Below are 21,310 nucleotides of genomic sequence, written 5' to 3'. Positions count from 1 at the left end.
ACTGCTGTGCTACAATAGTTGGTAGAATACTAGATGGAATTCAGTGTTGCACTCTTATTAACCTTCCATCTGCACAAGCATTTCAGCTTGCCAGGTGGAATAATTGCCTGTCTCCTTCCCCTGCTTGTTGCTCTGGGGTTCTTCTGAATCCCCCCCCCCCGCCTATTTCAAGGGGTAGGAGAGCAGAGGGGTAGGAGGGTAAAGCCACATTAATAATAAAAATACTAATTTTATTATTTATACCCCACCCATCTGACTGAGTTTCCCCAGCAACTCTGGGTGGCTTACAGCTGAAGGCCTTGCACCAAAATGCCACTGGTGGGGTGCGTTAGGTGAATTCCATCCCATATTTCTTATTGCAGCTGATCTAGCTGTTATCAATTCAGATTGGAATCTGTTCCAGTTCAGGGGAGCGGGGAGAGATTCAGACTGGTATTGTATTTAGCTCAGGTTTAGTTCCTGAGATTATTTAAATGACTATTCCTAAAATGTTGTTTTGAATGCATTTCCATTGTTTATCAATAATCTATGCAAAGATGAAAGGGTTAAATCCTATACTTTAAATTTATGGGCAAGTGTCGACCACTGTTTCAGCTCAGCGCAGTCACTTCTTCCCTGAAATACCGTAGTGGGGCTGATCTGGAGCAGCTATATGTTTTGGCACCTGCTGCTGATGTCAGATGTGGAGGCCAAGGACTCAGAGACCAACCTGAAGACTGGCGAAGAGATGAGGAACAGCAGACTGGTGTGAACGGGGAGACAGATTCACCAAGAAGCAGCCAGTTGAAAAGGCCAGAATCAAGAGAGGGAACAGGGGAAGAGAGGCTGTCCGGACAGGATAGAGCAAAAGACACATCACGAAGGAGAGAGAGTTGCACCGAAAAGGGAGAGACTGCAGAAGCTTTGGAAAGAGCCAGGCAAGGTCAGAGAGGACAGCTCCAGGAAGGAGGTAGGGTCAAAGGAACTGGGAGAAAAAAGACTGAGGGAGGGGAGAGATCCGAGCCTATTGAAAAGGGGAGAGGGCATACTAGAGGAAGAGAAAAGCCCAGGGGGGAGTATAAAGTCAATGGCCAGTGGGGAAAATATACAGGCCTACTAAGAATCTATGATTAGAAGCCAGCTGGAATTGACATAGGACTTGCATCATATGGAGGGTCACGTTCCTCAACCCTTAAACAAGGATTAGTGCCATGGTCAAAGGGAGCAGCAGGCTTTGGGCACAGCTGGGTTGGTGGAGCATCAGAAAAGAGGCATCACATAGGAGCACGCAAAGCTCAGGCTCACAGTAGCGAGATCTTGTCACTTACACTAAATCATAGTTCAATGCAGGAATGGGGAACCTTTTTCAGCCTGAGGTCCACGCTCACTTTTGGGCAATGTTGCAGGGGACAAGTACCAGTATCTGATGGGGCCAGATACAAAAGTGGGAGGAGAAATGCATGCAAATTTACTTTTGTGCAGTAGGCTAGTTTCTACCCAAACACTTATCTGTCTTCCATTTATGCAAGAAAGAGACATTATCGGAGGCAGAAACACTTGGTTTGAAGCAGAGGTAGTAGAGGTGTGTGGCTTGGGAGGCGGAACAGGCTGCAGAGAATCCTAGGACCAAAGAGCAGTGGCGTAGCGTGGGGGGTGCAGGGGGGGCCGGCCGCACCGGGCGCAACATCTGGGGTTAGGGCAAATCCACGGGTTAGGGGGCGCAAATCCACGGGTTAGGGGGCGCAAATTACTTGCCTTGCCCCGGGTGCTGACAACCCACGCTACGCCACTGCCAAAGAGATAAGCTTGGTGGACCACATTCACATAGAGTTCTGAGATTCCCAACAATTGGCTTAGTGCAAACTCTCCCAGTGGAACAAGCGGAAGTATGATGTCTTCTGCAGAAGTACGATCTATGTGTTTGGTTCTTAATTTACGGAACGTTGCAAGATTGTGGTGGTACATTTTCAGTTATCCAATTGGCTTGTTGGCCTTTCATAAGGGACCAGCTCCATGGACTGCTCCATGTAACTGCTCCAGAATCTAAAGAACTGCACAATAACTTCCACATGTCCAACTGTGAAACAATAGTCCCATGCTACATAATTGCTGTTTTAATATTTTTCTGATTATTCAAGAGAGTTCAATGACTCATACAAAAATGACTCGTGTTTTAGAGTGTGTTGGCATAGGCAGGTTGCTGAACCATTGCTCAAGATCCATTGGTTCTCTGACCTACAAACTTGGATTAGCATATCTAATCCCTTCTTGTACAAACCAAAGGAAGCTTTTATTGCAGTTCCCTCTATGGACATTTGTCATAACAATAGCTAACGGCTGCTGAGGAAATTAAGGAAATGTTCCACAGTTGTTTGTGACATGGCATGGATGTGTGTGTAAGTCAAGAAAGAAAAGTTTAAAAGTCCCTCCAGGTGCTGTGTATTCAAATCCTCTTGGATTCTGGTCAATAAATGAAGGATAATTGTGGTGATAAACCACAGATCCCATTTTAAAAAAATATCTATATTTAAAAATTCAGTAATTATTCTGAAAACAATAATGGCCAAATGAAGGGGGTGGGGAACACTACCAGGCTTTGGCTTTCTGTAGAGTATGGTTTAATATGCAAATAGTAACTTGATTCTTGTAGCAAAAAAAAAAGAAGAAGAAGAAGAAGAAGAAGAAGAAGAAGAAAAATCCTTCCAGTAGTACCTTAGAGACCAACAAAGTTTGTCATTGGTATGAGCTTTCGTGTGCATGCACACTTCTTCAGATTCTTGTAGTCTGATATTTCCTAGGTATGATCCCATCTCTCCCACACATCATTTTGAAATGAATTGCAAGCAATTCTGTTTGAACATTGGAGCAACCAAATGCGTACCGATGCAGATGGATGAAAATTATTATCAGGCAGATTGCAACCCTTTTGTATTCTACATCCAACCAATTCATTCTATGCTGCTCTGAAATGAAAACAGATGCTTCTTATAGAACAGGGATGGGGAAAACTGTTGCCCTGCAGATGACTGGACTACAGTGACCACTGGCTGTGTTGACCAGGGCAGATCCAAGATGGAATCTAACAACATCTGGAGGGTACAGGCTTCCCAGCCCTGTTATAGCATCTAGTATAATAATAACTTAATTTTTCTCTGCACTTTTCACATATCATGTCTTATCCTGTGTTTGTCTCATTATTATTTTAGATCTGCCATATTTGAGATGCTCATTGAATCAAACCAATAAGCATTACATGTGCATATATATTCATTCCAGCTGTGGTACAAGTCCTTGTGAAAGCTAATTCAAAATGGTGGTGGGGGGTTTGCTAAGGGCCTTTCTTGGTTTTAACTTCTTATCAACCCAGCAAAACATACTTTTACCTCTTGGTGCCACTGCTTTGTGCTTTTTACTCTGGTCTGGTTATGTTTCCAAGCACTACAGACAAGACTGAAGGCATACATTTCATGCTGAGCAATATGATTTAATAGTTGTGATGACACAAATTCACTGCTGTGCTTTGCTTATTACTTTCTCTCCCAAATTTTCATCTTGAGTTTTATACAACAGGATCACCTTATTAAAACCATTTCTTTTACTGGCAAGCAAGCCATGTGTACCTTCTGCCAAAGCTCGCTAAATAAAACAGCTGGAAAGTATTGAAGCAGAATACATGCATAAATATATCATAATTATATATCATAATTTTCTATTAGCAATTGTGAGCACACTAACAGATAGAGTAGACCATAGCTAAAATAAATTAAAAAATGCATTCTTCTCGAAGTTGGTCTTTACAGGTTCCAAGCTTAGCCTAGTTTATCAGTAATGTGGTTGCCTCTTAAAAATGAACCCACGTGGATATAGCTTCAATCCGAGTACTGTGGGTATAGTTGCAAGCTGTGTCAATCAGCTCTCCACAAGGAGGCACCAGTTTCAGCCATACTACAGCAATCTTTGGCATGTTGTTGTACTGTTGTACTGTTGTTTACAACACTTGTTGGCATCTTTTAGGAATTCTTAGCACAAACCCTTGATATATTTAGGTTCCTGCTGCCCCCAGAATGGTTTGATGAGATTTTTTTGTGTGTAACCTACTTTTTCCATTCCATGTGAGCACACTGCATTGTGCTGGACATTTAAGAAGGCAGGCGTATCAATCAGTAATGATGGCTGATTCACACAAGTTGACTTGGTGAATGGCTGCCCCCTTTTCTTTTGCATCCCGGATTGCAGAGTGCATGTGCCAAGCTCGTTGTGCAAGCCAATTGTATTGAAATTTCATGCGAGCCTTTTCACCCAGGAGTATGTCTGCCTGCATTTTGCAGAGGATTTTGGGGTGCATTTGTGGGGAACTAGTGTGGTTTGTGGAGCTTACTGATAGCCCTGCATGAATTTAATGTGCACCACAGAATTCAGCTTAACTGTTTCCCAATCACAACTATTCCCCATGCTGATGGGGCTTTGAGGAGCAACAGGGCCACTTCTGCATCCACAGCTGTACTGCTCACAATGAGCATTTTGGAAGGTTGGGGAGGATCTGGGTCTGATGCTGTATTGTTTTTAAATGCTGTATTGTTTTTAACACTTGATTGGGAGCCGCCCAGAGTGGCTGGGGAAACTCAGACAGATGGGCGGGGTATAAATATATTATTATTATTATTATTATTATTATTATTATTATTATTATTAAGCAGCTTGGGATCCAATGGATCCTGGGTTTATTAGCTGTTGCATAATATTATTTACAACATAACTGCCTCTCCTAATATGACCAGCTAATAATAACATCAAGATTAATGGAATCTCTGTACTGTTATGCAGTACGTAATATATTCCAGGAATGCCTTTTGGTTGTGCCTTTAAACTCTTGATCCAGTGCCCATTGATATTTTAAATTGAATGTGCCCAGCAGATTATGTTTCACTTCAGACTGATGCCATGTGGAATGATATCAAAATCAAGATGCTTACAAGATCTTTTCCTACTGAAGTATGGAAATTATATGCCACATTTTTAATATGAGCATGTGCACTCCTAGTGCTAAATGTTTTTTGCTGTGTACTGTATAAGGCAATGAAAAAATCATTTTTTAAAAAAATATTCTCTGTCTGTTACTTCACTAACCTGTTGACCTGCTGGCTAGACTGTCAGTAGATTTAGTGAGGAATGATTAAAACAGTATATTTTATCTGACTTTTTTCAAATTCTTAAAAATATATCATGATTATATTTTAACTACAGAGTTTCACAATTATTCTTTGTATACATGTATTTGTTACATTTTGCAGAAGTGTAATAGAAATGCACGAATACACTACAGATAGACTACTTTTAACTGTCACTTGCTTTTGAGCAAGGCGTTCTGTCAGTTCTGTAAGTGAGCTATAAATCTCTAATAGAAGCCTTATCTGTTGTAAAGAGTAGAAATTGAGGACATATTTGATTTTGTTTTGCATTTTAATGAGAAACTAATTCACACTACTCAAACCATTCCCCAAACCAAAATTACATTTGCACACACCCAAATTCTACAGTGAAGTTATCCAACCAATATAAATGTATTGGGGGAAATCTGCATAAATTTTGCATATATTAGGGGAAGAATATCCCAAAACGCTTTATATATGGGGAAATTGCTTGTAAAAATGTGTATATCAGTCAACAATGCATACGAACATGTGTTTAGTAGGATAAATTTACACGAAAAGGCAGATTTCCCCCCAAGAAAATTAGGGGGGGGGAACCTGTGTGGAAATGTGCAGCAGTATATTTAAGACTAGAAAAATGAGAAACTTAGAGAAATGAAATTGACAAATTCTTTCATCCCTAGGGGCATATGAAATCTATAGCCCTCCAGATATTGTTTGACTTCAAATTCCATCCAACATGGCCAGATGTCAGGGATGTTGGGAGCTGGAGGACATCATCTTGAGGGCCACAGCTTTCCCATCCCTGAAGTAGAGCTCTGTATCTCCATCTCCATATCTTGGGGCAGAGAATTTCATAAGTTAAATATGCATGACAGGGCCAGTACCAGACTGTGGGAGCATAATCTGGCTGTTGCTCCCTTGCTCCTCCTAGCTGTGGACAGCAGCACCCTCGTCTCGACCCATTATTAAATAACATAAACCATAAAAACCATAAAACATCGGGCACTGCAAATATGATAAACCACGGTCGCGTCTCCTAAAAATTATTTGTTGCATACGATTGAATAGCAGGGGGCTCTCAGGTAGAATGTGCCAGCTTAAATGTCCGAATCACCTTTGCAACTGACCACTATTTTATCTAGTTCTTTTCTCCTGATCTTCTTAGCTGCCAACGCATATAGTGCTACTTTATAAGTTACGAAGTAATCAGTATCACTCAGCAGCCATTTCACCCTTTCCACCCTGTTTGAGTGTGTTCTGTTCGTAAACAGGGGTTTTATAAATTGGTCTCTTGGTTCTATATATAGTGGGCATTGCAATAAATAATGGTACAGATCCTGAAGCCGAGGCTCCAATACTTTGGCCACCTCATGAGAAGAGAAGACTCCCTGGAAAAGACCCTGATGTTGGGAAAGATTGAGGGCACAAAGAGAAGGAGACGGCAGAGGACGAGATGGTTGGACAGTGTTCTCGAAGCTACCAGCATGAGTTTGACCAAACTGCGGGAGGCAGTGGAAGACAGGAGTGCCTGGCGTGCTCTGGTCCATGGGGTCACAAAGAGTCGGACATGACTAAATGACTAAACAACAACAGGCCCTCTACACAAGGTTGCCCACACAGACAAAGTCTCTCCTTGTACTGTACTTTGCCATACCGACCATTGAGTGCATCAATTGGAATCGTAATTCTGTGAAAGCGATTCTTAGTGCAGCAAGTGGAAGCTTTGTCAGATATCTAGCTTGGATGTGCTGCATTTTGATAAGTGGGAACCATGATGAACTTTTGGTAGCGGCAATTGTGGTTAAATCCCTTTCATTATTAGATGGATAGATAGATAGATTTATATACAGCCGTTCATCTGAAGATCACAGCATGGAAGCCACTGCCCACATTCCTTTTCCTCCTCTCCAACACCATGGTGATGATTCTCTGGTACCTTGGCTCTGAGAAAGGACCACAGGCCCTTCATCAAAGCTAGACATTTGATCTTAGGGAGACAGTTAAAAGGCTGAACTGCTGCTTGATAGCTGTGATGGACTGGAGGGGCAGAACAAGTTGAAACTTAAACCTGGCAAAACAGAAGTACTGCTAGTGAGTAGACAATATGTCTTATACAGCCTGATTGGAAGGGAGTTGGATTCCCTATGATTAGGTGTGTAGTTTGGGGATGCTCCTTGATCCACCGCTCTTGCCAGATGTGCAGGTGGCAAGGGGTGCCTTTTCCCAGGTTTGGCTGGTTGGTCAAACACGACCATTGCCTGAGAAAGTCAGATCTTGCCATGGTCATTCCCTAGTGAGCCCATGGGACTTCAGATTGGTCTATTACAGTATAATGCTTTGTATGTGAGGCCACCCTTGAAAAACTGTTTGGAAATTGCAGTGAGTAGGAAATGCTGGAATCAGTACTAGGCAATTTGATTCCATCAACCTGGTTCTGCATCAGGCCCAGACCTTGGTAATATGGTGTCCCACCCCAGCCCTTGTGCTCCCTTCCCAAAGCCAGGTCGGCGAGGACTTTGGGAAGGAGGTGTGAGGGCTCTAGGACCCTGCCAGAGCCCCCACGCCTCCTTCTGGAAGCAAATGCTTACTAGGTTTTAGAAAAGAGACGGGAAGGCTAGGCGGGGGGACAGACTGGTTGAGTTGCCCTAAATCTGCTTCTGTCTGCATATTCCACAGTGATAGTTGATTTGTTTCCAGTCTCAATTCAAAGCACTAGTGTTAACTTTTAAAGCTTTACTTGTTTAAGGCATGGGTACCTTAAAGACTGGCTTCTTCTGTGTGTTGCTCCCTGCGTGCTCTGAGAGTCATCTATGGCCTCACTCCAGGTCTCTCAACCTCATGAGGAGAGGCTGGTGACATCAGAGTGGAGGGTTTTTTCTGTAGTGATGCTCCCCCTGGTAAGGAATGTCTTGCCAGATGGGTTGTAGGCACCATCACTATTCTGTTTTATATGACTAGTAAAGAAACAACTTTTTTAATGGGCCTTCAGCTGACCCCCCCCCCCAGTTTATTTTGGTTTTTATTTTGATGACTCCTATGGAATTGTTAAGTTTTTTGGTTAATCAACTTGAATTTGTGCTTAGGCTTAGGTTCAGCTTGGAGTTTGTTGTTTGTTTTATATTGCTCTATCATTTGTTTTGTCTGTCACCTTCAGTTTCCTTGGAAAATTAGGCAGTCTATAAGTTTCTTTTCAAAACTCATTTTTAAAAAAGTAAAAAGCTCTAAATGCTTGCTCTGACAGGGAGGGTGCTCCAACCCCTACCTCCATTTTGGCAGCTATTTTATGTACCTTTTCAAAGTCTTTTTGATATCATAGAATCATTGAGTTCCCTTGATCTGGACACGATGCTTCTGTTGATGCAGCCTAAAATAGCATTAGCTTTTTTTGCTGCTGCATTACACCATTGACTCATGATAAGCTTGTGGTCCACTAAGACCCCTAGATCCTTTTCACCTGTACTACCAGTAAGCAAGGTGTTCCCCATCTTATATTTGTGTAGCTGTTTCTCCCTGCCTAAGTTCAGAACCTCACATTTGCCCCTATTTAAACTCTTATTGTTAGCTTGGGCCCAGTGCTGCAATCTGTTAAGGTCATCTTGAACCCCGTTTCTGCCTTCTATGACATTAGCTACCTATCCTAGGCCTGACATATGGAATGTTCCAAGTATGCCTGATATTTTATGTAGACTGACAATTGTGTAAGTTGATAACCATAGCAGAGTGGAGCTTGTCACGTAGGCATGGTGGTATCTGCTGAAATGGTACATTGGTAATGCAACAGCTGATAAGAAAGAATGAATGAAAACTGCAGGCGCGATACTGCAGCAGAATGTAACCAATCACAGTGTGCTGCACCATAAGTTATCTCTTGAGTCCCACCATTTTTTGGTGGACTGGGGATCCTGCTGCAGCAGTAATAAATATTACCCTCCTGGGTGCTCTTCCTTTATGGATTGGTCTCAGTCTATTTGTAACAGTTGCATCTAAAAATGAACTTGGCAGTGTGGAGTTTTCCCACAACAGTGTCATGTGCAAGTTTGATGAGCATCTCCTCAATTCCTTTATGCAAGTCACTTATAAAGATGTTGAACAACAATGGGCCCAGGACAAAACCCTGTGGCACCCCACTTGCCACTTTTCCCCATGATTATCAGGAACCATTAGTAAGCACTCTTTAGGCATAGTCAACATATGACCTCAAACAGCCTTCCCTCCCTCAAAGGATCATCTTGTAGGTCAGAGAAATAGGAAAACAGAAGCAAGGCCAGGTAGTAGAAAACAAGGCTGACTTTTTCTTTAGGGGTCTATTTGCAAAGAGTCCTTCCTGCCCCCACCATGCAAGGGAAGTGAGGGACCCCAGAACAAAAATAGGGAACAACTTCTAAAGACTTTAGAAATAGTCCAGCCCCTTACCCAAAGAACACCCAAAATGTAATACATGGAAATGGGTTGTACATGGAAATGCTCCATTATGTTTCTGCAACATATTTACAAGTCTGTCACTCAGAAATTTGAATAAGGCATGCTAATTGCTTTCCCAGGCTTGCTGGAGCCTTCTGTTGAATTGGTGAACACCTTGGGATCAGAGCTAGTTGACAAAGATTGGCCCTTATTCAAATACATTATTCACTTTTGACGGGTCTTCCTGAGTGATTTGCAAGTGTAAAGCTTTGTTGTGGAGGAATGATGTTATCAAGAACTTCCTGCTACCTGCTTGTGGTTAATGCTTAGCTGGAATGAAATATTCAACGCAGCAATAGAGAAATTAAAATAATAATTTATTTGTCAGACAAATAAATGAGAGGCACAGTGGTATATGGTTACCAAGCTCTGGCCTGGCCTCCTGCCATTATGGCCAGCACTTATATTCCCTCAGCCCAGCCCCCTTGCTCCTCCTTTGGCTGCCTCTGTCCAATCAGCCTGGTTGAAATTCCTATTGGCTGTTTGCTAGAACCAATCATAAAAGATACACCCATTTCCTATTACCTTTTATGGGAGACAAAGAGCTATATTTCCTTCTATTTATAATTGGCAAACAAGTAGCCATTAACCTCTACAAGGCACCTTAATTACCAGATAACCTTTTGCGCCTTAACTAGGCGCCTTAACTAACATTTCACCTTTTGCCCTATTGCCCTATTCACTCCAAAACAGATGGTGGCTAATTTTATCTGAACAGATCTTTTGTTCACCTTCTCACACACCATCTATGAAAGAGCTCCTTCTTTGGAGGTCATATGTCAGGAGTGCTCTGATGGTGTTTCCTGCTTGGCAGGGGTTTGGACTCAATGGCCCTTGTGGTCTATTCCAACTCTTCTATGATTCTATGAAATAAGAATCTAACATTTATTACTTTCTAGATGCTTACTGCATTCAGGCAACAGAATATCATATTATACATAACATAAATAACCTTTTAAGAGGAAAAGAAATCTTTGCAGAGTAAAAGGATCTCAATTTAAAAGGAACAAGGAACAGCTTAAAAAACGGCTCTTTACTCCCCCTCTTGCCAGCCAGATGCTTTGACCTTTTTGACCTTTAGGCAAATGACTCTTTGTATGATGAGAGGCCAAATGGCAAAACCTTTTACTATTTACTAATTCTTAATTTAGCCGCTTTATTACAGCTTAATTATATTCTGTAATATGTAGGGTCAGTGACCTTTTGCTCTCAGCTTTTTTTTTTTATGACCGCAATAAACCAAAGGGGCCTCTGACAAAGACCTTGCCTGCTGGTTTCCTGCCTCGAAAGAAACATTTGTGAATTTAAGCTCATTTTTAGAATACAGGAATCTGATCAAAATATAAGCCTTGATTAAAATGCAGGCTATGATCAGATGCCTCAGGAGGGGTCTCAGAGTTAAACTGGAGGCTCACTCTTGCTCTGTGTATTTGCCTGGTTTATGTTTTATCTGTACAACTATTTCAAGGCACATTTATCTACATGTACCCCAATTTTGTGTAACAGGATCGTTTACTCCCAAAATGCATTACTGTTCTTATACAACTTATTTTGAGCAGCAACATGGTAAGTTAAGTTCATTCTCTTAGTTGGAGATGCTTCTAGAGTCTGCAGGATCCTTGTCTCTCTGGCTATTATGGAACCCAAGGTAAACCGGTTTAGATGGGTACCTAGTTACGCAAGCTTTACGCCAGAGGTTTTCCTCTTCCTATCACTTAATTGGGGCAAGACTTTCTCTTTTTAAAGGAAGCTTTCTTATCTTTAATAGCTTCCTTTATCCTGTTAGCCCACACACAGACATCCTATTAGAACTGTTTGCATCTTTCACAATTTTTGGTTCATATTTTATCTGAGCATTTGTCATAGTGGTTTTCAATAACCACCATCTTGACTTCCTGAAATGAAGCCATGTTTTGCTCTGAATCTCATTTAAGATTATAGTGCAACTGTAGACTAAGATACATTTGATAGTTTAAGAGAGATTTTCTGCACCACTTTTGATTTTCAGGCTACTCATATTTTGTTAAATCTATTCACATGATCATTCACCAGAGTTCAAAGAAACATTGTCCAGTTTTGAAGTCACATTCTCTTGTGTTGTCTTGAGTGTGCAAGCAGAAGAAATGGGAACCATTTGCTTCTAGATCTAAAGTGACTGATTTGTTAATACATCCCAACAAGGAAAATTGTGGTTAGCCTGAACTATGGTTTATTGAAATAAACCTATATCAAAGTATGATTTCTGAACCTGGCTTGTTCCAATAAACTAAAGTTTAAACTAACAGAGAAATCATGAAATGTTAGTAACTAGTTCTGAGAGAACTTCATTCTTTATGAACAATTGGTTTTCTGAACTGCTGAGGAAACAGTGAAGCCCTCCTGTTCTCTATCACCTTCTGTCAACAATGACAACAACTTACTTATACCCTACCCATCTGACTGGGTTGCCCCAGGCACTCTGGGTGGCTTCCAATGTAATAAAAACACAGTAAAACCTCAAACATTAAAAATTTGCCAATATAGGACTGCCTTCAGATGTCTTTGGAAGGTTGTGTAGTTGTTTATTTGTTTGATGTCCGGTGGGAGGTTGTTCCACAGGGCAGGTGCCACTACGGAGAAGACCCTCTGCCTGGTTCCCCGTAACTTCACTTCCCACAGTGAGGGAACCTCCAGAAGGGCTTGGAACTGAACCACAGTGTCTGGGCTGAATAATGGGGGTGGAGACTCTCCTTCAGGTATACTTTATGTATATTATTGAAACATCTATTTCTGGCAAGAAAAAAAAGAGGAAAAACCTGAAATTTGGGGAGGAAAAAATGCATAGTGGATTATCTGAGCCTGAAATGTTTACTTAATTTTGTGTGAAAATACATCCTGAGTCTTGAACAAAGGGCATTATAAAATCATCGGGGAAGAAAGATTTTACATGCATGGAGCAGAAGCAGGGCAGAAGCAAATATAATTTTAGTGCTGCCAGCCTCAATCAGCAATAAGCAGAGGTCTAGTCTAGTGTCTAGAAAGGCAGATAATTTAAGGAGCCTACGAAACAGATAATTAAAGCAAGGAGACCAATATACCCTACAGGGAGTATCCCCCCACCCAGCATAATTGGAAATTCTGACCTTGGGGAAATATTCCTTCCATTTTGCAATGAACAAATTGCTTTTATAGAATTGTCCAATGACTTCTGCTTCTTCTGAGCTTCAAAAATAAGCAGTAATTCTAGCACCTGCAGATACCTTGCTGAATGAGTGATGCACATGGCTTGCTTCTCCTAGATTCACTTATAAAGTACAGAACTCTGAAGATCATAGGTCAGTTTGGGAGTCAACACATTAAGACTGACACATAAGCACTTTCCCATGTCTTTGAAGTGTAACATGAGAAATACTTTTCACTAACTGGAGGCTTGCGTTCATCGTCTGATGTTACATTAAAGAATACACCCTCAGTCTTAATACAACTATGCAGTGACAGCCTGGTTCTCCAGCACCATTTCTGCTGAGTGCTGCCTTTGTGACCATGGTTTTGCATTAATATCTTCCCTCCCCCTTCCAAGTAATATTCTATACAGATTTTAATGCAATCAGCATGGTTCAAATCAATACAGTTTGCACTATGAGAGAAGAGCGAAAGTAATTTACAAGAGGACTCCAGCTTCCTACAGGAATATTGAAAAAGGCATTTTCTGTTCCTGCATACTGTAATTTATTTTGGGGGAGCAAGAACAGTTTAATTCACGCTAGTAGCAAATACTGCTGCGTTAACATAGTGTTATCAGCAGTGTAACAAACAGTTCCTGAGCAATGAGGTCAGCTTCTGAGGCACTCAGTATGTCACGGTACTTCTCTGTTGTTGCACCAAGCTTACGGAATGCCCTTCCAGAGAAGTTATGTTTGCTTTTGGGTAGATAGTAAAAACACATATCTCTTTATGTGGTACATTTTAATAACAGTCTGCTGGAGGCTATTTTTTATTTTTTGAATTCCTGATTTATTGGTGATGGCTCCTAAATTGTTTGTTTTAATATTTGTAATTGTTCTATTGTTGATAAGGTTTATATTGTTACGTGCTTTGAGTATTTTTAAAAAAAACAAAGAAGTGTGACAAGTGGTCAGGCATATATCCAAACAACAGAGATTTGTCCAGATGAATAAGCTTGCACTCACATCTGCAAGATGTGTTGATGGTCACAAGGTTGGGTCTTGGGGGAAAGATGAAACAGCTATGAGCTGTGATTTGTCAATAGAACCTCAATGTATGGAGACTGTGTGTGTGTGTAAGAATGTAAGATGCAGGGGACAAACAAGGGATGAAGGATATACCTTTCATGACCTCCTTGTAGCGCCCAGAGATATTGTCCAGAATGCTAGACCAGATGGACCTTTGATCGAGCACCACTCTCTCTAATAACAAACATAGGTGGTTGAGTGCAGATGGGATATTAGCCAAAATAGGGCCACTGAAAAACAAATGCTAGGTCTCTGGATGCTGTAGTGAACTCCGAAAGTACACAGAAATACAAAATGTTTGTTAAACCTCACAAAGGGAATGCTCCTCGCAAAACGGCCCAGTGCAGTCTGAGCATGCTTAGTAGCCTCTAGGACAGGCTTCCTCAACCTCGGCCCTCCAGATGTTTTTGGCCTACTACTCCCATGATCCCTAGCTAGCATGACCAGCGGTCAGGGATGATGGGAATTGTAGTCTCAAAACATCTGGAGTGAACCCAAGTAGAGACTTAATATCACAAAACACACAGCAAGGATAATCCTGGAAATATAGGCTGTAAACCCTTTAAAATGTGCCCTTCCAGTGAGTCCCAAAATATCCATTTTAAAAGCTCTTTCCAAGCTATGCTACATACTAGTTTCAGAATCCAAGCTGGTCTTAAACAAAATAACGCTTTTTAAAACCTTGCTCAGAACTCCTCTCATAGTGAAATCCACATTTTGGGGGGGGGGGAGGGAGAGAGAGAGAGAGAGACAGAGACAGAGAGAGAGAGAGAGAGAGAGAGAGAGAGAGAGAGAGAGAGAACAAAGGTTTGGTAATCCAGTTCTTCTCAAGCTGAACCTGATGACATAGGCTAAGCCTGGCAGGACAGTTTACTCTATGTTTTTAACCCCTTCATGCACTAATTAGATTAAGACATGCTAGAGCTATATGAGGCTTGCACCCTACAAAACCAACACTATAATATGGCTCCATATGGGGTAGATAGAGATGTAGCACCCTGCTTGTGGTTAACGCTTAGCTGGAATGAAATATTCAACGCAGCAATAGAGAAATTAAAATAATAATTTATTTGTCAGACAAATAAATGAGAGGCACAGTGGTATATGGTTACCAAAGCTCTGCCCACTCCAGCCCTGATGGCCAGCACTTATATTTCCTCAGCCCAGCCCCCTTGCTCCTCCTTTGGCTGCCTCTGTCCAATCAGCCTGGTTGAAATTCCTGTTGGCTGTTTGCTAGAACCAATCATAAAAGATACACCCATTTCCTATTGCCTTTTATGGGAGACAAAGAGCTATATTTCCTTCTATCTATAAATGGCAAATAAGTAGTCATATATCTTACATTTGCCTCTACAAGGCACCTTAATTAACAGCTCACCTCTTGCCCTATTGCCCTATTCACTGCAAAACAGATGGCTAAAACAGATGGTGCATGGTTTTTTAATTTTTATCTTAAAGAGATCTTGGGTTCACCTTCTCACGCACCATCTATGAAATAAGAATCTAACATAAGAATCTAACATTTCTTACTTTCTAAATCTTTTGCATAATTACATTTAAGCCAATATATTTCATACATAACATATATAGATTTTTAGAAGCAAAGGCCTTTTCAAAGTAAAAAGGAACTTAGTAAAAGCTAAGTTCTCTAAGTTTTCTGAAGCTTCAAAGCAGCTTCAGAGAGAAGCCTCTTTCCCTAGCCAGCTGCTGTTTCTATTAGCTCTTGCCTTTTTAACCTTATGAAAATGTGGCTCAAGTTTAATGGGAGGCACAATAATTCTTACTATTTACCAACTCTTAATTGTGTTTTTGTAGCTTGATTTTATTCTGTAATTTGTATGGTCAGTGTGACCTTTTGCTCCCAGCCTGTAATTTCCTTTTACAACCCTGAAATACTGCTATAGATCAATGGGGCCCTTGAACAGGAAGATAAACATCTGCCAGTCTTTTAGACAGCTGGTCTTCTGCCTGGCATTAAAACACACAAGCATCTGCAAATATATATATATATATTAAGCTCATTTTAAAATACAAGTCTTGATCAGATGCCTCAGAGAAGCATATAGCATTTTAAAATTTAATATTTTGCTGACAGCAAAATGAAAGCTTATCCATTTCTCAGATAATACACATTATTTGTATAGGCGGCTTTAATGCTTTTGTGCCTTATGGTCATAAGGGCAGAGAACACCTTGTGATAACCAGGAAATTAACGGTTACATTGCTGGAGCCAGAAATAAAAAGAAGGAAAACATTCTGAAGCCATTAATAGGTGACAGGGTTAAATTAAGACCTAATGTTAACAGATGCATCTTTGCTGAGTTTTATTTTCCTATACTAGACTCAAACCCATTTAACATAGGACAGAATATTTCAAAGGGCAAGGAGTTTTGAAATGACTTGAGCTCTATTTAAAAGATTGAAATGAGAGGATGATAATATATGTAGAACTAAATAATATTAGGGGTGGTGTCTGCTAACTTGGTATAATGCAGGAACCCCACCTTCTCTTACTTTTGCTCTCATTTAATATAGCTAAGATGTATAAAATAATTTCTTCCCACATGGAACAGGATTTTTTTAAAAAAACATTTCTTATATAATAGTTATTATTAACATTCATCATTTATCTAGAATATTAAATTTATAAACTTCCCAAATTCATAACTTTTTCTAAAAATACTGGAGCTTGTATAGGATTTCAACCTTGATTTTTTCCCCTAGCAATAAAGTACACTGACCAACTCTCCTTTGTTGGGTCAAAAAACACTGTAAAGCTCAGTATGAAAAATCCAGGGGGTATATAACTTTTTGGAATCATGATCATGACTAGAATAGTTCCCCTTTAAAGTCACCCCCCAAAAATAAATCTTGTCTTTGGAAACATGCTTTCTCCCCATTATGACTTCATTAGTTCAGCACTGAGTTCACTTGATAAAAAGATCTTAATCTTTATTTTTTCTACCCTACCTTTCTGCACAGTATTCAAGGTGGCTAATAATTCTATAATAATACAGCTTCTTAATTATATATTAATTACTCAAAGAATAACTCCCAAGCTCTGCCCAGCATTTCAGAGCATTCTGCAATTCAACTGTGTCAGTAAAATAACTCCACACATTGTGACATGTAATAACCCTCCTGCTGAAGGTAATTTTTCTCAAGGTCATAAATATACTGCCATTCTCTGGTCCAAATACAAAATTTGCTTATATCTATGTGCCACTGGAGGGCAGTGTGGATCTCTAGGAAGAGTAAGGAATTGGAGGCAGCCTGGGTATGAAATAAGATGGGAAGGAAAGAAAAGAAAAGGAAAAAGGAAAGGAAAGGAAAGCACACTCAGAGTCACTGGAACCTATAGTAATCCTGGGCCATTAGGTATGCAGCAGGCATATCTTTGCTGACATCCCGATTTCAAGTTACAGTTGTGTGAAATAGATGTAATGAGTGCTTTGCCACAAGCTGGGATTTTTGCATGCAGTCAACCCTGAAATGAGCTGAGGAATGACATGCTGAATAGCATCTTACGGTTTTGTCACATTTGAAATCTCATCTGAGAGAAGAAAACAGTCAGCCATGCATTTTAAGGCTGACATGAATCAGCGCTCAGTAACTTGACCAGGGACGGAAAAAGAGTTTCACTATCTTCTGTGCCTTAGTAGTGTTTTAATCACATCCAAAAATAATATATCTGTGACAATGCTTCCATGTTTATTGTGGGATCAGCGCTCCTCAGGCATGGAAGTTTCATGCACCATTGTTGTTGGCATCACAAAATAAATTTTAAAAATCCACATTTCATATGTATTTACCCTTTCTACAGAAAACCCCATTGCTGCTGTTTTTTTAATCTGTTGTCAATAACTCACCATAATTATTAAGTCTCTGTCTGGAATATGAGTGGGGAACCTTTCGCCTTCCCAATGTTGCTTAATGGCAACTCCCATCAGCCCCAGCAAGCATGGCCAGTAGCCAGGGATGGAGTTGGTAGTTCAGCAACATCTGAATGGCCATAGGTTCACCACACATGGTAGTCTAGAAGCACCTTCTATTTTGAAGGGAGCTCCTAGGGGCATATTGAGAATGTTACTATTTTTTTATTTGGGTAGGTTCTCAAGGATTTTCAGCCTCTTTATAGCACCTAGTGAGAATAAAGGGAGATAATCTATAAGTCATAGGCTACGTGACTCTTGCGTTTAATTTTTGTACAGTACTTGGAAATTCATATTTGAATATTTTAAAAGACATAATTATGGCCATGTGCATACACTTTCCTGATAAGTGTATAGAATCCAAAAAATAGACTTGCACAACACATTCTCATGTTGTTTTTATGTGTATTTCCGTAATAGGGACCTGCTTCATAACACAACACTATTAACAAAATATTTAATTATATGGGTTCAGACTTAGCCCCTGCTCCCCTCAGCAATATGAAGAACTGCTGTTGTTCATCATATTATTAACAGGCAGTAGTGTTCCTGTCAGATTTTGCAGGGATACCAGTAACCTTTTACCAAGCGGTAAATTGGCATTTGTGAAAGAACCTGTAATGATCTTCACAGTTTATTCCGACCAGCTCTTAAACAGCACAAATTCCTCACTAAATCTCTTCCACCACCTGCCTTGTCTGTTTATAGCTTACTAACCCCTTGTGTCATCTCTTTGTATATATGTCTAATTTATCAGTTTCTTGTAGATTGTCAGCAGCCTGCTGCCTCCATACCGCCACACGGCTCACAACTAGCCAGGAGGCAAGACTGCCAGACTGTCAGGTAATACTTGGCTAACTCTTCTCTCTTCTCCTCTTGCTCTTCACTGCATGCTGTGGTCAGTCTGCCACGGACAACAGCCAAGCTTCCCACCCCACTTCTTTTCTATGCAGCTGTCACTCCTGACCCCCCCTCCATTCCATCCTTCCACTTCTTCGTTTCTACATGGCTTGTTTTTTAAAAAAAGAAAAGAAAAGAAAAATCAAATATATATTTGATTTTTTGCATTAGTATGTGTGAATACCAACTGAGAGTCTAGCTGAAGCCTAGCAGAGGAAAGCAAGAAGACTGCTGTTGTGGTCCGCAGCAAGGACAATGTGTTTTAGGACAAATTATCAGCATCCTTGAAATGTCCCTCAAAGCAGAACAATTCAGGGATGTCTCATGCACTCAGTTACACTAAAAGCTCTTGATTGACATCATTCATTTCATAAGCAACCTTTCAGAGAGAGTCTGGGCTTGTTACTGAGTAACAGTTAATGACAAAAACATGGAAAGAGAAGTTCCTGAGACAGCCTGACTTAATTTTATTAAATGACAACCCGGCCATGAGGCATCTTTTGGCCACTCAGCAAAGTTCTGTTTCTTTGCTGAGAAAATGGTGTTACAATCTAAAATCTTTGAGAAATAGATTATTTTTTATTTTGTTAACACAGTCCATGAGTAATGTGCTCCTGCCTTGCTATGATGGGCTAGGGTTTGGATTTCTTATGAATTGCAAAATAATTAATTAAAGCTGGGTGTGTATGTTTGCTCATTGGGCGCCATTTCAGTCACAATGGGAGATTACTGGCCAAATTATAGGTACTGTTTTGCAGTTGCCTGGCCTCTCACAAGACCTCTTTTCAGTGGTTACAATTTAAGACCCACAACTTCTGAAATGTTCAGAAAACAATGTAACTTGATTTCACCTTTCTCATCAAGTAAAATTGTGTAATCTGTAAGGACAGCCTTGTGCCCTTCTCTGGAACCACCAACCAAAAACTAACATCACAGGCTTCAGTCAGTTGGGAAATGGATGTAGTGAAATTAAGAAAAATGGATGCACTCTTATAAAAACACTAGAACTGCTGCTAGAAAGCTTAGCTAATTCATTTTTTAGTGTTAATTGGTTCATTGAATCTACAATCCGTAGTTGGTCGGCTCAGAGTAAGAGCTCCTTCATCCATGATCTGATTGTGGAGGCCAATTTGGTCTGTTTCACTGAAACCTGGATGGATGAGCAGGGGGGAGTTGGTCTCATCCAACTGTGCCCACCTAGGTACTCAGTGCACCATCAAGGCAGACCTGAGGATCAGGGAGGGGGAGTTGCTGTGGTCTATAGAAATTCTCTTTCTCTTTAGGCTCTCTGTCCAGCCTCACTGCCAGCCTCACTGCCCAGCAGTTTCGCTGACAGAGCTGGTCTCAGAGGCAGTGTTGAGGACTCCCAGACTGCTGTTTTGGGGGGACTTCAACATCCATGCTGAGGCAACTGGCTCTGGGGTGGCTCAGGACTTCATGACTGCCATGATGACCATGGGGCTGTCCCAGCATGTTATCATCCCAATGCACGTGGCAGGCCACACTCTGAACCTTGTTTTCACAACTGGACAGGAAGAGGGTGATCAGAAAGTAGAGAATATTTACATCAATCTCTTGTCATAATCAGATCACTTGCTGTTGAGATTTATGGTTTTAGCACCTTCTTCCCACTGCTGAGGCGGGGGACCTATAAGGATAGTCTGCCGCTGGAGGCTGATGAATTCATGGGCTTCCAGGTGGCTCTGGGGAGTTTTCTGGCTGCTATGACTGTCACTCCTGTTGAAGCCCTGACCGACCTCTGGAACATCCAAATGGCTAGGGCCGTCGATATGATCACCCCTGAACGACCTGTCCCACTTTGCTGAGCCTGCTTGGCTCCTTAATATACTCCAGAGCTTAGCGTGAGGAAACAAGCTGGGAGATGGTCTGAACATATGAGTGGAGAAAAACTCCAGTCAAATGCAATGCTGAGGGCTCATCATCAAGCCTTCCTCGTGGCAGTAAAAGCAGCATAGAAGTCATGCATTGCATCTTTGTGTTGTCCAGCAGAGCTTTTCTGTGGGGGGGTGGTGGTAATAATAATAATAATTATATTTATTTATTTATTTATTTATACCCTGCCCATCTGGCTGGGTCCCCCCAACCACTCTGGGTAGCTTCCCACAAAACACTAAAATACAATAACCTATTAAACATTAAAAGCTGCTCTAAACAGGGCTGCCTTTAGATGTCTTTTAAAAGCTTGGTAGTTATTTTTCTCTTTGACATCTAGTGGGAGGGTGTTCCACAGGGCGGGCGCCACTACCAAGAAGGCCCTTTGCCTGGTTCCCTGTAACTTAGCTTCTCGCAGCGAGGGAACCGCCAGAAGGCCTTCGGCGCTGGACCTCAGTGTCCGGGCAGAACGATGGAGGTGGCATGGGGCATGGGGTCTTTTACATTCTGGCCCCAAAGAGGTGACAGAATGAACAGTAACTTGCTGTGACTTGTTTGTAAAGCATTTAGAGGATAAAATTGCTTGCACCTACTGGGACATTAACTTCACCTGTTTAGAGGTGTCCAGAGCCCTGTCTAGTTCTGTTACGTTGGAGCAGTTTCAGTTGGGAAGGCTTCCTGTTTGTGAAATACTCTCCCCAGGGAGGCTTGCCTGGCACCTTCCATTACATACCATTAGGTGCCAGGACAAAAATATTAT

At 41.1% G+C, this 21,310-nt stretch overlaps 1 protein-coding gene and 1 long non-coding RNA gene across 20 annotated transcripts in view; one reads left to right on the top strand and one right to left on the bottom strand.

The window, feature by feature from the left end:
- The window catches only part of LOC310742848, a 175,859-nt gene extending 165,551 nt beyond the window's left edge, over positions 1-10,308 (bottom strand). The window contains exon 1 of the long non-coding RNA XR_014538730.1: positions 10,253-10,308. This is a non-coding gene — a long non-coding RNA (uncharacterized lncRNA). The remainder of the gene's footprint in view (positions 1-10,252) is intronic.
- Positions 1-21,310, top strand: part of BICD1 (BICD cargo adaptor 1) — a 141,740-nt gene that overhangs the window by 114,101 nt on the left and 6,329 nt on the right. For 7 of the 19 annotated variants that reach the window (XR_014538677.1, XM_083572286.1, XM_083572296.1 and 4 more), the window contains one exon: positions 18,525-18,600. The exons of 2 other annotated variants lie outside the window; for them this stretch is intronic. Coding sequence is in view for 11 of the 17 variants with exons in the window: in XM_083572286.1 (XP_083428412.1) it covers positions 18,525-18,600 (76 nt within the window). In the remaining 6 variants the exon portion in view is untranslated. Of the gene's footprint in view, positions 1-594; positions 950-2,777; positions 2,881-18,514; positions 18,601-21,310 lie in introns of those variants that run through there. 10 more of the 19 variants (XR_014538675.1, XR_014538676.1, XM_083572293.1 and 7 more) reach the window with 5 other exon arrangements.

Source organism: Podarcis filfolensis, assembly GCF_964270895.1.
Source record: "Podarcis filfolensis genome assembly, chromosome: 10".
NCBI classification, from domain to species: Eukaryota; Metazoa; Chordata; class Lepidosauria; order Squamata; family Lacertidae; genus Podarcis; species Podarcis filfolensis.
This window is presented reverse-complemented; position numbering and strand designations above follow the sequence as displayed.